This window comes from Panthera onca, chromosome B1 (assembly GCF_046562875.1).
Source record: "Panthera onca isolate mPanOnc1 chromosome B1, mPanOnc1 haplotype 2, whole genome shotgun sequence".
Classification (NCBI taxonomy): domain Eukaryota; kingdom Metazoa; phylum Chordata; class Mammalia; order Carnivora; family Felidae; genus Panthera; species Panthera onca.
This window is the reverse complement of record NC_138342.1, coordinates 163782441-163800344: the sequence shown is the minus strand read 5'-3', so window position 1 is coordinate 163800344 and position 17904 is coordinate 163782441. Positions and strand designations below refer to the sequence as shown.

The window sequence follows — 17904 nt, the reverse complement described above, 5'->3', positions numbered from 1 at the left end:
CATTACATAATGATAAAGGGATCAATTCTCCAAGAAGACCTAATAATCCTTAACATGTATGTACCTAACAACAGAGCATCAAACTATGAGAGGCAAAAACTGAGCAGCAAGGAGAAATAGATGAATCCACTATCAGAGTTGGAAACTTCAGCAACCCTGTATCAGAAATGGACAGACCCAGTAGGCAGAGAATTGGTCAACACTACCGTCATCAACTGGATGTAACTGGCATCTGTAGACTACTTCATCCAACAACAGCAGAATACACATTCTCCTCAAGTTCACATGGTGCATTCACCAAAGTAGGCCATAATCTGGGCCATAAAACACACCTTAACAAATTTAAAAGAATATAAATGACAAATCAATGTAAGTCATCAGATTAATAAACTAAAAAAGAAAAAGCATATGATTACCACAATAGATGCAGAAAAAGTATTTAACAATTCCAACATCCATTCCTTGTTAGAAAACAAACAAAAAGCTCCTAGCAAAGTAGGAATAGAAAGGAATTCATTCAACCTGATAAAGCATATCTGTAAAAAACCTAAAGCTAACATTACATTAATGGTAAGAGACTCAATGCTTATGAATTGATGAACTGAATGTTACGTAGTAACAAGACAATGATGCCTACTCTCACTGCTTTTGTTCAACATTAGGGATGCTAACCTCTTTGGCCTCAGCCACAGCAACTTCTTACTAGATATGTCTCCAGAGGCAAGGGAAATAAAAGCAAACACGGACTATTGGGACCTCCTCAAGATAAAAACTTCTGCATAGCAAAGGAAATAACCAACAGAGCTAAAAGGCAACCAAATGGAAATGGGAGATGATATTTGCAAATGACATATCAGATAAAGGGTTAGTATCCAAAATCTGTATAGAACTTATCAAACTCACACCTGAAAAAACAAATAATCCAATGAAGAAATGAGCAAAAGACGTGAACAGACACTTTTCCAAAGAAGACATCCAGATGGCTCACAGATACATGAAAAGATGCTCAACATCACTCATCATCAGGAAAATACAAATCAAAACCACAATGAGATACCACCTCACACCTGTCAGAATGGCTAAAATTAACAACTCAGGAAACAACAGATGTTGGCAAGGATGCAGAGAAAGAGGAACACTTTTGCACTGCTGGTGGGAATGCAATCTGGTGCAGCCACTCTGGAAAACGGTATGGAGGTTTCTCAAAAAATTAAAAATAGAGCTTCCCTATGACTCAGCAATTGCACTACCGGGTTTTTATCCAAAAGATACAAAAATGCTGAATTGAAGGGTCATATGCATCCCAATGTTTATAGCAGTACCATCAACAATAGCCAAATTATGGAAAGAGCCCAAATTTCCATCGACTGATGAATGGATAAAGAAGATGTGGTATACACACACACACACACACACACACACACACACACAGGAATATTATTCGGTGATAAAAAAAATGAAATCTTGCCATTTGCAACAAGGTGGATGGAGCTAGAATGTATTATGTTAAACAAAACAAATCAGAGAAAGATAAATATATGGTTCAGAGAAATTATATTTTTCAGACAAAAATAAATATATGTGGAATTTAAGAAACAAAATAGATGAACATAGGGGAAGGAAAGGAAAAATAATATAAAAACAAGGAGGCAAACCATAGGAGACTCTTAAAATACAAAGAACAAACTGAGGGTTGCTTGAGGGGTGTTGGGTGGGGGGATGGGATAAATGGGTGATGGACATTAAGGAGGGCATTTGTTGGGATGAGCACTGGGTATTATATGCAAGCAATGAATCACTAAATTCTACTCCTGAAACCACTATTGCACTATATGTTAACTAACTTGGATTTAAGTAAAATTAAAAAAAAAAATACAGATGCTAGCCAGTACAATAAGCAAGAGAAATACAAAGCAACCAGATTGGAAAGATAGAAGTAAACTGTCTCTATTCACAGACAATAAGATCACCAATATAAAAAATCTAATGGAATCTACAAAAAGTGATTAATAAGTGTGTTTAGTAAGGTTGCAGGATACAAGTTCAGTATCTAAAATCAATTGAATTTCTATATTGTTTATCCTAGCAGTGAACAATTTTAAATTGAAATTTTGAAAAGAATATCGTTTACAATAACATTGAAAACATTGAAATACTTGGAGAAAAATCTGATAAAATGAAAGACTTATGCATTGGAAACTACAAAACATTACTGAAAGCAGTTGAAGAAGACCTAAATACATGTAGAGGTGCACCTTGTTAATGGGTCAGAAGACTTGATATTGTCAGTTCTCCTTTAAAGGATCTGTATGTTTGATGCAATCCTGATCAAAACCCCAGTAGGCTTTTTTTGTAAACAAAGTCATTCTAAAATTCGTATGTAAAGGACCTAGAATATCCAAGGCAACTTTGAAAATGAACAAAATTGGAGGACTCACACTACCTGACTTCAAGACTCGTTACAAAGCTACAGTAATTATTACAGTTGTGGTACTGTCATAAAGATGAATGAATTAGTGGAACAGAATGGAGTCCAGAAACAGATCCATATATATATATGAACAACTGATTTTCAACAAAAGTGCAAAGGCAGTTTGGTGGATAAAGGATAATTTTTACAAGTGGGGCTGGAACAATTGGATATTCATAAGCAAAAATGAACTTGGATTCCTACCTTGCATCAGCATATACAAAACTTAACTCAAAAGGGATGGTAGACTAAATGTAAAACTGAACATAAAAACTTCTAGAAATAAACATAGAACCTTAAAACTTCTAGAAGAAAACATGAAAGAAAACCTTAGAAATCTAGGGTAAGGCAAAGATTTCTTAGCCCCAACTCCATAAGCACAATCTGTCAAAGAACAAATTGGTAAATTGGGCTTCTTCAGAAACAAAAACCTGCTTTTCAAAATACACTATTATGAAAGTGAAAAGATGAGCTACAGTTTGGGAAGAAATATTGGAAATAATCATCTGATATAAGACTTGTATCCAGAATATGTAAAGAACTCTCAAAACTCAATAATAAGAAAACAAACAACCCAGTTTTTAGCAGAGCAGATTTGAACAGTTAACCCCGAAGATACAAAGATGGCAAAGAAACACATAAAAAGGTGTTCAACACTAATACCCATTAGGGAAATACAAGGAGATACCACTACACCCCTGTCAGAATGGCTAAAATGAAAAAGGTTGATCATACCAGGTGTCACTGAGGATAGGGAGGAATTGGCACTCTCATATCATTGCTGGTGGGAATGTAAAATGAAACAGCCAATTTGGAAAGCACTTTTGTTTCTTAAGACGTTAAAGTACACCTATCATATGATCCAGCCACGCTACTCCTAGGTGTGTATCCTAAAGAAACAAAGCATATGTTCACATAGACAAGCAGCTTTATTTGTAACAGCCCCGGACTGGAAGCAACTCAAATGTCGATTAACAGGTAAATGGATAAACTGTGGTGCATCTAATGGAATACAGCTCAGCAGTAACAATGGATAAATCATCAATACATCCAACAGCAAGGATGTTACCCAAATAGGCCAAGTGAAAGAAGCCAGATTAAAAAAAAAAGTACATACTGTCTAATTCCATTTATATAAAGTTCTGGGAAATGCAAACTAATGTATAGTGTCAGAAAGCAGATCAGTGGTTACCTGGGAACACGGACACAGAAGGAAGGATTATAAAGCATGAAGACACCTTTCAAGGGTGATGAATATCCCTCTTTTCATTGTGGTGATGGTTTCATGAAACTCATCAAATTATCTGCTTTAAATATGCGCACTTACTGTATGTCAACTATACCTCAATAAAGCAATTTTAAAAGATGCTAATGGCAAAATCTAGTAGACCAGACCACTCTTACTATGTGCCCTGAGCTAGTTGCTGTACCTCTAGTTCCCTAATCTATAAAGTAGGAGTGATATTGCCTTACTCATAGGGTTGTTGTGACAATTAAAAATAACATATTTGGTATGTTCTATACAAAATGGATGCTCAATTAGTAACTGCAATAATACGATAATGCCTTCAAGAATAAGAAGAGAATAATCACTTGACTCTAAAATGTTCGGCTCACATATATTCCAGAGAGATTACTGTGGATGGTTTGAAGGCCCTTGGCCCTGGTTTCCCAATGGGTCATGGTTTCACATACAGTCACTTTGATTTAACATGGGAAGATTTGTTCTGCCCATTTTTCCTACTTTCCCACCTCCTCTTTGTTCCTCCTCTTTTGGCCAGAGCTGAAAGGGGAGTCCTTTAGTCTTGGCAAACGCAGCCCTGCCCTCCCAGCCACCCCACCACCTGATGGTCTCTTCGTCCTCCTTCTCATTTTGGGACCTGGAATCACATAGACTTGTAGAGATCGGTCAGCGAGAGAACTCTCCTGGGAAGATTAAGGGAGGCTGTATGTCAATCACACAGCATGGCTCCTGGCTCCTGGAACACATCTTTAAGTCAGCAGTTGTGGTTTGGCTAAATATGGCTGAGGTCATCCACTCTGGCTCCTGTACCCTCCTCACACTCTGGAGCGCTCTGGCCAACGGATTCCCAATCCTGTTCTAAGAAAGTGGGAGGAGGAGGGAGACACCACCCCTGCCCTCAAAGGGTGTACAGTCCCATGAGCCAGCTCAGTGAGAGAACATAGGATGGGCTCAGAGATTGCCAAAACAAGGTGAGCTCAAGTCTCAGGGAAAACATCATGAAAAAAGAGGATGACGGGAACCTGTCTTGTTTGTGTGTGTTGGTGTGTTTGTAATCCTCAGCCCTTCACACGGTACCTGGCACGTAAGCGGGCCTCAGTTCACACCTTTTGGTTGAACAAGTGAGTTAATGAGGAGAGCAGCAGATGGTATTGTGTCAAGTAGAGAAGAACTGGGAGAGCAGGAGCTGAGTTCCAGACTTGGGATAGGAGGGTCCATGTGGCCGGAAGAAAGGCCAGGCCCTGGGAAGAGCTGGATGTGGGGTGGTGAGGGGTGAACGGCGGGATGGAGAGTCTGAACGCTAGGTTAGGGGCCTCTCTGGCACAGGGAGGTCCTTAGAGACGCTGTAGGGGCGGCCTCGCCCATCCCCAGGGGTCCTGCTCTAAACCCCGGTTCCCCAGACGAGCTGAGCTGACTGGAGAAGCTTGTGTTCCGGTCCCTTCTCCCACCCACAGATGGGTACCAGCTCTGAAGGGGAGGCAGAGGCCCTCTTTGCCCTATCCATGGACCCCCACTCCTGGCTGGAGGAGAGCAGAGGGGCCAACTGACAGAACGTGCCCTTTCAGCTCGCACTCAGATTCCTCATACACGTGCACGTGCCACTCACCCAGGCTCCTAGTTGCTGCTGAACGTCAGGGAGCCAGTGCCAGAGCCAACCAGAAGGCTAGCAGGGCCTCTTGTCTGAGCCAGTCTCAAGGAGTAGCCAGAGGAACAGGCTGTGGTGACCCTCGGGCTATGCATGCAGCGGCCTGAGCTGGCTGACTGCTGACCTGGAGCTGGTGTGAACTGAGCAGAGCCAGGAGCGTCAGGGCAGATGTGCCGGGGCCTCCTGCTGCCCTCTGACCTGGCCTCCTATTTTGAATGCTTAGAACTCTCCCTTGTGCCACTTTAGAGCACTCAGCATTTCCAGAACCAGTCTGCAACTTGAGGAAAAGTTACTTCATCTGGCACCAAATGGTTTGCCATTTGACCAGCGCTCGGAGGGTGGGTGTTCGGTGCACCCCGTTAGACCCCTCCAAGGCAGCTTGGTTATTGCCCCCAGACCTGGGTGGGCAGTACCCTCCCTTGAAGGTACATTCCTGACTGATACCCCAAGGACTGTGCTAAAGGAATGTTTCAAGCAAAGAAAGAGCAACATTTCTTTCTGCCCAGACATCAAGAAGTGGGCTTTCCTCTGGTTAGACAGATTGGAGCACAAATCCTTTGACTCAAGGCTTCTTGATCTAGCGCTCTGAACTGGACAAGAAAGAATTCCAATCTCTTCTCTTTGCCATTCAGCAAAGGATCCCTCGTCTCCACCCCCTACTTCCTGGCTGTCCCCCACAGAGCCTTGTTTCTCCTGCCCTGGTGCCCCGGGCAGCAGCCACAAGCCTGAGCATTGGACACGGAGCTTGGAAAGCCCCCTCCCCGGAATGTGCATGCATTTTCAATGGCTGTGCCTCTGTGTGTGTGTGTGTTTGTGTGTGTGTGTGTGTGTGTGTTTGCGTGTGCGTGCACGCACAGGCGTGTGCGTGTGTGTGGATTTGCACGTAAGTGTGTGTGACAAAAATCGCTTCTGGAGCATGTTGCCCTCTGTCTGCCCATCCAGGTTACTCCTCGCTGCAGGACGAGCTGCTGTCCCCTGCCTCCCTGCAGTACGCACTTCCCTCTCCGCTGCGTGCAGACCAGTACTGGAACGAGGTGGCCGTCATAGATGCCATCCCATTGGCGGCCACGGAGCATGACACCATGCTGGAGATGTCTGACATGCAGGTGTGGTCTGCGGGCCTCACACCCTCCCTGGTCACTGCTGAGGACTCCTCTCTGGAGTGCAGCAAGGCCGAGGACTCTGACGCCACCGGCCATGAGTGGAAGCTGGAAGGGGTGCTCTCCGAGGGACCCCAGGGCCCCACGCTGGGCTCTCTGGACCTTGTGGAGGATGACACAGTGGATTCAGATGCCACAAATGGCCTTATCGATTTGCTTGACCAGGAAGAAGGTCAGAGGTCAGAAGAGAAGCTGCCAGGTCATAAGAGTCAGGAGGACTCCACAGGTGTAGGTCAGGACTCAGAGAATGAAGTGTCTCTTGTTTCAGGCCAGCAGAGGGTGCAAGCCCACATCACAGAATCCCCCAGCGTGAGTCGGGTGATGGAGACCAGCCAGGACAGGTAAGGGCCGGGCTGCCATGACAGGATATGTTTCGTCTTCCTGGGCTTCGGGTGAGATGGTGCCTGACAGTGAGTACAGAGGGAATGCTTAGGTGCTGCCGCTGACCTTGACCCTGCGCTCTAACTGCCCAGGAGCAAAGCAGCTCAGTGTGGCGCCAGCTGGCCTGTGAAGTCACCCAGCCCTCGCTCAGCCCTCTGTCCTGTAGGAGTGGAACAGTGATCTGTAAAGGCCAGTCCTCGCCCAGGATGCCCCTGGGTGTGGCCAGCAGGGGAGAGGCCGGGTCGTTGGGACAGGGAAGGGCGCTAGGAGAGAGAGATTGTAAGGCTTGGTAGAGCCACCTCTCCAAAGTGCAGCTGAGGGTAGGTGCTCTGGGCCCTTTCTGTTGGGTGCTTGCTGTTGAAGACCATATTTAGAAATGCAGAAGCAGCAGGGCCCAGGGAAGTTATTCAGGCAGTCTCACACCTTGAGTGTGACCGAGCTGATAATGGCGCCCCCTTTGAAACTGTCCCCCTTTGAAAGTGTGAGGCTGGTGGGCTTATTGGGGCAGGACAGAGCTTTCATCTACTGAGAGATGGGTGATTCTCCTGGGCTGCTCCTGTGCCTGTAGCAGGACAGCAGCTTGGATGGTTCAGGCAGAAGGGCCTTCTGCAGATGCTGTAGAAGCCACAGGCTCGACTCACGTCCATGGCAGTGGGCCCACCATACCCTAGGGCTGGGCAGAATGTGGAGGGTCACTTTGGCCTTCCTGGACTGGCATAGGAACTGGGCCACAGTGGCCCTTTCTTCCATATTTTCCCTAATGCAAGGAGAGAGTTTACATGCTCCCTGAAGGCTGTGCACAGCCAGCACACCCAGGTTGCTCAGGTCTGGCCACTTCCTCTTCCCACCCACATCCCCCTTCAGACCCTCTCAGAAGCCCAGTCTGACCGGGTCCACTCAGTGTGACCCAAGTACTGATGTAGGAGGGAAGAGAAAGCCATTTACAAGAGGAGACAGCAGGGATTTATTTTGGTTTGGTTTTGTTTCCTAAACGAATCCTTTGTTTAGTGGGGAGAATTGGACAGACTGAGTAGAGTGAAATACTGGCATGCCTGTGACAGAGGCCATCACCCAACAACCTGTGGTAACCATTCATTCAGCAGGCATTGAGGGCACACTATGTGCCAGCCCCTGCACCACTATCCCAGCAGGGCCACCAAATGGGGAACCGGAAGGCCTGGTGCCAGTGCGGGATGTGGTACAGCTTGGCTCTCTATCCTTGGTCAGCCCTCCGGTGGGGACAGATGAATGTCGTTCACTCACCCAACAGTATGTATTGCGTGCCTACTGTGTGCCAGGCACCTATAAACGTGCCTCGGTGCTGGAGATGTGGCATTGAACCAAACACAGAAAAGTCTCCCATCTGCAAAGAGTGTGTGATCTAGTGAGGAAATGGACAATAAATGAGATAAAGCCAAATAAATGGAAAGTATTTAAAAGGGGAAAGTTAGATGATAGAGCTAAAAAGGAAAATAAAGGAGGGAAGAGGGTGGGATGCACATACCTGTGTGGAGAGGGGATGGCCAAAATGAGGGATTGGGTAGCAGGGGAGGCCTGAGTCTGTGACGTTGGAGTGAAGACCAGAAGGAATTAAGGGGTGAATCGTATGAATACCAGAGGGGACATATCCAGCAGAAGACCCAGCCAGTGCAAAGGTCTTGTGGTAGAACATGCATGGCCTAGTCAAGGACCAGTGAGAAGGTCACTGATCACAGCAGAGTGATGGAAGGAGCTAATGGGGCCAGACACGTCCAGCCTTGAGTTCCTAGAAAGACTTTGGCATTCATTGGGTAGGATGGTGAGCCACTGGAGCGTTTTGAGCAGAGGGAGTGAGGTGATGTGGCAGCTGCCTTGAGAACAGCCTGACAGGGCCAGGGGTCAGGCAGAGGCAGGGAGATGAGCCAGGAGGTAAGAGTTGCTACTAGTATGGACCAAGATGGCGGCAGTGCTGGTGGTAAGAAATGATTGTGTTCAGGTTATATGCTTGAAAGTTGAACAAACGAGGTTTGCTGACAAATAAGACATGGAGTGTGAGAGAGAGAAGTCTAAGAGTTCCCTAGTGTCCTTGACCTGACAACTGGAAGGATGAAGAGGCTATGTAGTGCAGGGTGGGGAAGACTGGGCAGAACAGGGAGGGGGGGGGAGTCAGGAGTATGGATTTGATCGTGCTATCCCTGAGATGCCTGTTAGAGCCCCCCAGAGCAAAGACATTCAGGAGGCAGCTGGGCATATACATCTGCAGCTTGAGGAAGAGATTCTGTGTGCACACCTGGGCATCATGAGGACACAGGTGGGATGTGAAGCCATGGATTGAACGAGCTCACTTAGGAGGTAGATGTAGGTAGAGATGAGGTCTGAGAACTGAGCCCTGGGGTGGCCCAGTGCTCAGAAGTCAGAGAAATTAGGAGAAACTGACAAAGGACACTGAGAAGTGGTAGCCAGAGAGAGGGGGGAAAACCAGGCAAATGTGGTATCCAGAAGCCATAGAAGATTGTGTTTCCATAGGGAGAGAGTGGTCGCCTTATTGGATGAGCACTGGGATAAGGACTGTGGAGTGCAGGTGGCCTGGAGGGCTGGAGGGAGGCAGAGGAGGTGATGGGCATGGAGACCTGGGTGACAGCCATCAGTGTGAGCCAAGTGCCTCAGGAGCCCAGGGTGAAAAGCCAGCCACTTAAAGGGATGGGCGGGTGGCACTGGTACCCGTGGCCCTCTCCACCTGGACAGCAGGAATGGGCCACTTGTGCCTCTCTGGACAGGGCAGTCAGCTATGTGCTGACCATGTGTAATTGCTCATGCAGTCCCGTCCCTTGGGTGTGCAGTATGGGACATGGAGCCAGCGCTCTGGAGGGGGAGGGTATCTGAGCGGCCAGAGACTGAAGGGCGACCCAGTGCCCTTTCTCTCTTCCTGGACCCCAGATTGCAGGACTGGGAGGAAGAAGGCTCCATTGTCTCATACCTACAAGATGCTGCACAAAGTTCCTGGCAAGAGGAGGTCGTACGTGGCCCACACTCATTCCAGAGTACGGTCACCACCATCAAAGAGCTGGAGCCCAGTGGATCTCAGGAGTATGAGAAGGTCCTGATGTCTGCAACTGAGCACATTTGGGAGGAGCAACCAGAGGCTGAGAGCCTGCAGGCCGACAGGGAACGGAGACGACAAAGCCACCAGGAGTGGGTGCAGGAGGCTCAGAGCACTTTCTCCCAGATGGCAGAGGTGAGACGCCCACAGAGGCACCTGCTGATGCCTGCCAGCACTGGAGGGGCCTGAGGCCCAGGGTAGCCTCTCATTCTATCAAGCCCTAGGCCAAGCATGCTTCCTTTCTTTAAAAGTTGTGGCTGTGACTTCACTTTCTCTAGAAGCAAGGATACAAAGCCCCGGTCTCTGCTGAGGGAAGGAAGTAACATTCACGGGGCATCCCAGGCACACGGCCTATGATATCACGCTCACACTGCCTCGGGTCTCTGTTGTCATTCCCATGTGGCAGCTGACGGTCGAGCCGCTTGTCCAAGGTCACAGGATGAGAGGCAGGCTTTGCAGTTAGGTCTGGCTGATTCCCAAGCCATGGTTTTTGTTTGTTTTCTTTTTCCGTGGTGTGTTTTAGGAAGGGTGTAGAGCAGAGAGACCTGAGTGTTAGACTGATCCTGGTCCCACCATGGTCAGTGTGGCCACGGACAAGCCACTCTCTTCTCGGCATCTGGGTTTCCTCATTGGTAAAGGAGGAATGAATGGATTACCACCAAGGTGCACTGGCTCAGGAGTTCTGTGATCCTGTGGGGGGGCTCCTCAGGTGGACCAGGAGAGGCCTGCTGGCCTCGCTCCTGACTTCTGGTGTCTGCCTACCTCAGGCCTCCCTCCTCTGTTTGGGTTTGCCCTGCTGTACTTATTATCTGTTTGCTTTAGCTTCACTCCCCTTTCACATTCTCTTGCCCCCAAACATTCCCACTCCCGTAGACATCCATTTTAATGTGTTTTTGGAAAAATTTTTTATTTTGAAAAATCGCAAATAAATACAAAAACAGAATAGCATATTAATTTGCATGCACACTCCACCCAGTCTGTACAGTTACCCAGTTATGGCCAATCTTGTTTCATCTATACCTTCTCCACTTTTCTCTCCCCCAACATATTATTTTGAAACAAATCCCAGATACCTTATTAAGCTGTGCCTTTTTAATGTATGCTCTTTTATAAAATCTGCATGGCCATTCCGTGCATATGCATTTTTAGCGTGTGCATAAATGATGTGTTCTGCGTCTCATTTGGTTTCTTATGGTTCAGTCAGCACTGTTTCCTCATTTGGGAGCCCTTTCCTCTTCTCTCTCCCCTCTGCTGCTTTCTCTTCTCTCTCTGCCCTACCTGAACCTGAGCCCTAGCAGGCACCTTGGGGCCCCCACGACCAGGTTAGCTGCACAATAATGCTGGGCTGCTGGCTGCAAAGAACTGCTAGGAATCCAATATGGTTTTATTTAGATACTTCCCTCCAAGTATGTGACTTGGACAAGATAGGCAGCTGTGTCCATTTTTAACCCCAGACCACCCTGTGCATTCTTGGCCATCAGGCTAGCCTTTGGCACTTCTACTGCTCCTAATAGCAAGCACTGGGCTGAGAGCATGGGTGCTCTTAACTGGGTCTATGATCCTGAATCCTTGGGAAAGAGAAGGACGCCAGGAGCCTTCTTATGCATGGCCCCTCTGCAGTCAGCCTTTGGTCATGGGAGGACTGGGGAAAAAGCAAGGGTACTCTAGGGGATCATGAGAGAAACCTTCTAGGTCATAGGGTCCAACTGCCTCATTTATCATTGAGGAAACTGAGGTTCCAGAGAAGCTTCTCCAGGGTCACACAGTGAACCAGTGTCAGGGCCAGGGGAGTCCGGATCCCGTTTCCCAGTCGGAATGAGTGGCTATGAAGGGCCCCCAGGCCTGATGCCTTCCAAATCTAGGACAGGATTGGATGTTGTGGGTGAGCTGTTGTCCTCGTCATCTGATGGGACCCCAGAGATGATAATGTGGCCCATTGAAGGCAAGGGTTTCCAAAGAGCCCATTTACTAGTATTTCCAGTAAGTCTCTGGAAACACTGACAGAGAGATGCCCTCCAATTTGGAGCCAGGAAGGCAAGCCTGAGATGACTGTAGGACATTCTCCTCTGAGACCCCAGATGGAAATATCTGAAGTTGGACTCTTATCTGGGCTAACAATGAATGCCCTCCAGTGCCCAGCTCCTTTGCATGTGCCATGGGCTTTTATTTTTTCCAGGTGCTTCCTTGTTGAAACAAGGCAGTATTGTGTAGTGATGGGAGTTTGAAACTTGAGTCATTTCCTTACTCTTTGACCAGGCAAGTTATTTAACCTCTCTGTGCCTCTATTTCCTCTGTGTAAAATGGAAAAATGGCAGGGTCGTCGGAAGGCTTAACTGGGTTAGTGTATGAAATGCACGTAGAATCCTGCCTGCCAGCAGTACTCACTCCTAGTCGTCCCTGTTTTACAGAAGGAGGAAACTGAGGCCCAGAGAAGGTACCCAGGTTTCCCAAGCCCTTACAGTGAGTGAGTTGCAGGGTCAGCTGGCTGTGTCCCAGATCTTTGTTCCCTGTTACTCAAAGAGGAACAGCTTGATCCCGAAAGTGAAATTCCTCTCTGCGGCAGCTGCTGCCCTCTGCATTTGTGAATCAGCTCTGTAAAGACAAGCTTAAAGCGCATGGTTCCTGCTCGTGGGCGTTGACAGCCCGGCATGGGAAGAGCCTTTGAGGACAGGCCTTAAATAGACACACCAGTTACACGCTTACGTTTAGGGTTGCTGTGCCCGGTAAAGGGGGCGGGGAGTGCAGAGGGCCCTCGGGGCTGATGGGAACTGCAAGGGCTTCCAGGGGGCCCCACCACCAGTGTGGACCCCACTGGGCTAATTTGGCTAGGCCTGAGCAAATCACTCGTCCCAGGGCTATTTTTGAAAGAAACCTCTAACTGTCTGTCCAGGGTATTAGCCAGTCCCATCCCTGCACATGGGGGTGAACTCCATTCTCATCACGGCAGTAACAGACCAGGGAAACACACAAGTAGCCACGTTCTCAAACAGCTTTCCTGGAGTCCCCGAAAGGGAACATGTTCCTGGGCAGCACTGCCTGTAGTTCACATAGGCCTGGAGGGCAAGAGCACAGGGTGGGGCACCAGTCACTCACAGAGTGACTTTGACATGCGCTTTCAGTGCCCAGGACAGGCGCACCTGCCAGCTCCCTTCTAGCCCAGTTGGACAGCCCCAGCAGCTGGTTTGGGGAGCTAAAATTATCGAGGCCTGATGTCACCCAGGCATGAGGGCAGAGCCTAGGGCAGCTCAGCAGGAGGGCACTCAGCGGGGCAGTTGTGGTGAGGGGCCGTCCAGTCTCTTGCGGAGAGAGAATGGAAGGGGCCCCAGGGGCACTCAGGAGTCCCAGAGGAGAATGAGAGACTGGACCCCCACAGTGGCCGGACCCCTAGTCCTGCTAGTCCCTGGAGGGCCCAGCTGCTGAGGAGGTGAGGATGTGGACTTTCATCACCCAGCTCCTGGTCACCCTAGTGCTCCTGGGCTTCTTTCTGGTCAGCTGTCAGAACGTGATGCACATTGTCAAGGGCTCCCTGTGCTTTGTGCTGAAGCACATCCACCAGGAGCTGGACAAGGAGCTGGGGGAGAGCGAGGGCGTGAGTGACGACGAGGAGACCATCTCCACGAGGGTGGTCCGGCGTCGGGTTTTCCTGAAGGTAACCACCAGGCAGGAGGCAGGGCTGAGGGCACGGCACTGCCATGTGCGCGGGCAGCAGCTGGGGGGCGGTGCGGGACCCCACGTCAGGGGCTGGGCGCTGCCGCAGGAGCGGGTCTGGGTGTGGATTCTGCACAGCCCACTGCGCCGCGGTTGCACTGGAGGCTCAGCTCCGGGACTTGGGAGGCCACACTCCCGGCCTCAGTGTCTGTGGAAGGGCTTTCTACACCGGAAAGTGCTGTCAAAATCGAAATTAGGTGCCTCGCTTCCTGCCTCAGGGCCTCCTCTGTAAAACTTATGTAACCAGCCTGGTTTTGCCTGCTCCCTGTTGAGGGTATCAATCTTGCAAGCTTGGGGCTCCATCCCATCTTCGGGCCCCACGGCCCCCAGGGGCACTGCTCGCGCTTGGAGCTCTCGGTTTGTGTGCCACCACTTGCTAAGCTGGAGTTTCCTGCTGCAGTGGGGATTTGTCCGCCTGTGGCTGCTGGCTCCCACTCTTTTCTTCATCCGCCACCTCTTTCCCAGACTACCCGCTTACGAATACTGAATTTTCTCCTTTTCTCCAATCCTAGGGGAATGAGTTTCAGAGTATTCCAGGGGAGCAGGTGACAGAGGAACAGTTCACAGATGAGCAGGGCAACATTGTCACCAAGAAGGTGGGTGCACAGAGTCCTCCTGAGCTGGAGAGACACAGGGGGTCTAGATGGTGCTAGACTCACCTCCCAGCTTCTCGCTGCTGCCCTAACAGAGGGTAAACATGGCTCCAAAGAGACAGGTTCAGGTGCCGGGAGCTCTGGTCTTCTGAGGTCCGGCATGACATTCCTCAAAGGTACTTTACTGATTCAGCCTGAATTCAGCTCCTGCTACTTTGTTCCAGAAGGACCAGGCTCCATGGAACAGCCCAAACCTAGTCCAGCAACGTCTAGCCCTGAAAACAGCTGTAAGACAGAAAGGTGGTGGCCCCGAACTACCATGGGCCTGCGAAACCAAAAGGGCTGTGGAGGTGCATTGAATGGGTAGCAGATTTTAGTTCAGTAGACCTGATTTTGCCTGTCAGGTTTTGGGCACCGTAATAGGCATGGGCAGAAGGGAGAGGAGGAGCAAAGGGAAGACCTTGTATGGGTTTCCACTGTGGTGCTGCTCCCGCTATTGAAGCAAGACCACTCAGGTGGCCACTCTTACAAAGTGTGCTTCAGGCAGACAGGAACTGTGTCTTATTTTGTTTTCATCAGTCCCAGTACATGGGAGGTGCAGAGGAAACAGTGTTGGAATATTCAGGTGACTGAATAAGGGAACATAATTGCATGGAATACCATGGATGAAAAGGAAATACACTTTGCCCTCAGGAGCTCACAATGCACGGAAGACAGCGTGACTTCCAACAATATGAAGAGGCAAACTGATCATTAATGAAATCGGCTAAGACCCATTTGCAAATTCTAGCCCCTCTGAGGCTGCCCAGAGCCTGTTTTCCACACAGTGATGGGGGTGGGGGTGGTGGTCACAGACCAGTCCCCATTCTTGGCCACTCATGGCAGGGCACCTTAGGACAAAGGACAAAGGCTGCCTGTCCCCCAGATCTCACTCCCGGGGACCTGCTCTTCTCATCCTCTGTTTCAATGGCTTCACGGGCCTTTTCTCCCTTCCCTCTCTCTTCCAGATCATTCGCAAAGTTGTTCGGCAGATAGACTCATCTGGTGCTGATGACACCCAGGAGCATGAGGAGGTGATTGCTGAGGGGCCCCTGGAGGACCCTAGTGAGATGGAAGCTGATATTGATTACTTTATGACACATGCCAAGGTACTGCGGCGGCTGCAGCCTCCCGGAGGCTCTCGCCCTTCTGAGCGCCTGTCACCTCTCCCAACTGCTCACCTGTGCACCCGCCCTGTCTGGGCTCCAGTCTGCACCATGCTCACCTCCTCTGGTCTCCCCTGTGCCTCTGTCCTCCATGGCAGGCAGGGTTTCCACGGCTGCCGGAAGTGCTGTCGTTCTCATGCCTACTTTCTGCCTGTCTCTCTGTGTGATCTGTCCTGCGTTCTGTCTCTGCTGCTGTCTCCAGGTGGAGCTGAGAGGGAGTAGCCTGCAGCCGGACCTGATAGAGAGCAGGAAGGGGGCTCAGATAGTGAAGCGGGCCAGCCTGAAAAGGGGCAAGCAGTGATCTCTAGCCCCTCCCCTCAAATGGCCTCTTTGGAGGTAACACTGTCTTTCTGCATCCTTTCTGCATGGCCTGGTCCTCGTGGAGTGGCTGGTCCTGAGAATGGCTGCTCACTTGCTCATGTCTCCCCCTTCAGCAGGGGAGCTCACCCCTCCGCCACCCCCAGCATGATGCAGGAGGAACAGTGGTGCTGTGGCCTCGAGACACAGATTCTCATTTCCCAACCTACTAACTGTGTCTCTGAATCCCTGTCCTCCTCAAGAAAACAGCAAACAATACCATCTGCTGATTACCTCTCTGGGGGTGCAAAAAATACAGATTTGAAAAAATGCCTTGATGAGTGAAAGCACTCAGTAAATCTCAGTAGCTGATATTATCCTGAAAGCCAAGCTATGGGGATCTGGAGGAGGGGGGACAGGTCTCGGGGAGCACAGCAGAGTCTGCCTAGGCTATGCCATTTCAACGCAAGTCTGCAGGAAGAGCTCCAGCAGTGATAGACCTAGAACAACACTGACTCTTGAACCTGGAACCCGTCAAAAATCCTGTGAACCCAAGGCACCAGTTCTCTGTGATGTTTCTTGAGACACGTCGCTCTGTTGCTTTCTAGGAAAGGGTGAAGCAAACAGGCCCGGGGGGTGGATGGTGATCTCCCAGCCAGTTAGGAGGGTTGTCAGGGATGGGTGCATGGCGTGCGTGAGCATGTGTGGCCGAGGAGCAGGGGTGTGCGGTGATTTGCAATGAGGGAGGGCCGTGAAGACGCTGCAGCGAAGGCTCTCCAGTGGGCCCGTGCGGTGCTGGGGGCTTCAGTGGCCAGCTCTGACCTCCGTCCTCCCTGAGGGATCCTGTACTGAGCTGCCCCGAGGCCGTTTGCTGTGCCCAGCTCGGGGCAGCTCAGTACAGGATGCATCGGGGTGGGAGTCGGCAGGAAGCAAGGAAGCGTTCTGGCCCCAGCACAGCACTAACCAGCCTCTTGCCATTTCAACCCCCAGGGTGTGGTGGCTCTGGGCCAAGAGGAAAGCAGGCTCTGGCTTTCTGCATTCAGCAAAAAGCAGGGCCACTGCCTCCCAAGCTGCCAGAAGTGCTGGCTCTGGGCTTCCCAACACACCTCAGCACTTGGGCAAAAAAAGAGGACTACAGATCCAGTTATAGGATAAAATTAGACCTGACTCCTCAGCAGCTTAAGGAGGTCACAGTGTTAACCCTGGCACTGCCGAGGGGGTCCCACCAGGCTGCTGGCTTAGTGGATTAGCCGTGATGAGCCCCGGAAAGGATACAAAAGTACAAATAATTTGAAGGAGCGGAGAGTGGAAGGAAAAGTGTCCTCTTGCGCCTTGTTTTCTCTATGGTAGTGGCGGCAGCAGTGGCCTTACCTTTCAGCTTCTGTTTGGCTCCGGTTTTTAGGGGGAGGGGAGGAGCCTAAGATTTCTTCATTTTAATTTTCTGTACATGATCTGCAAGGGTGGCTGAAACTCCCAAAGGAGATACGGTTCTGTACCACTGCACGTGGGTGTCAGGAGACCCGGGCAGCCTGGCTCCAGCACAGTGCCGGGGCCTCTGCTAAGAACGGGCGAGGGAAGTTTGGGTGGGGACAGTGGGGAGGGAGCCGGTGTGGAGTCAGGCTCCTGCCCAGGTCCCAAGTGGCCTGCAGTGCCCCCCCACCCGGCCCCAGCAAGACTAGGGGTGCAGAGCAGACGTTGAAGGGCAGACGGTCTGCTGACCCTCAGTACTTACTGCCACCCACTCACATGCATGTACCGTCAGCCCTTGGGACTCGTGGATTCCACACTGGCAAATTTGCCTACTGGCGAATATTTATGGCAACCCCCAAAACCACACTCACGGTGCTTTCACGGTCGCTCACAGACACACACACCATGGCAAGAAATTGGAGTCGCCCTGGTGCACGTTCCCAGCTGAGGGCGAACAAGACGCCAGTCTGCCCCCCTAATGGAGCTCTCATGCTATGAACGGGTGTCCTTTTTGCAGGCTGTTGTTGAGTGCCATGTTTTTTGCATTTTTGTGCTTGTTGTTGATTTTGCTGTTTAAAATGGTCTTCCTAAGAGCAAGAAGGCTGTGATGTGCCCTACAGGGACAAAGACGTACGTTAGATAGGATTCACTGG

The 17904-nt window shown here is 49.9% G+C and overlaps 1 protein-coding gene across 21 annotated transcripts in view; it reads left to right on the top strand.

Annotated features, from left to right (window-relative positions):
• The window catches only part of ANK1 (ankyrin 1), a 218852-nt gene that overhangs the window by 194474 nt on the left and 6474 nt on the right, over positions 1-17904 (top strand). For 10 of the 21 annotated variants that reach the window (XM_060653458.3, XM_060653456.3, XM_060653457.3 and 7 more), the window contains 5 exons: positions 6301-6859; positions 9816-10113; positions 14199-14282; positions 15287-15427; positions 15687-15820. In XM_060653458.3, coding sequence (XP_060509441.2) covers positions 6301-6859; positions 9816-10113; positions 14199-14282; positions 15287-15427; positions 15687-15785 — 1181 coding nt within the window. In that variant the 3' untranslated portion in view covers positions 15786-15820. Of the gene's footprint in view, positions 1-6300; positions 6860-9815; positions 10114-13167; positions 13628-14198; positions 14283-15286; positions 15428-15686; positions 15821-17904 lie in introns of those variants that run through there. The other 11 variants (XM_060653460.3, XM_060653471.3, XM_060653469.3 and 8 more) reach the window with 5 other exon arrangements.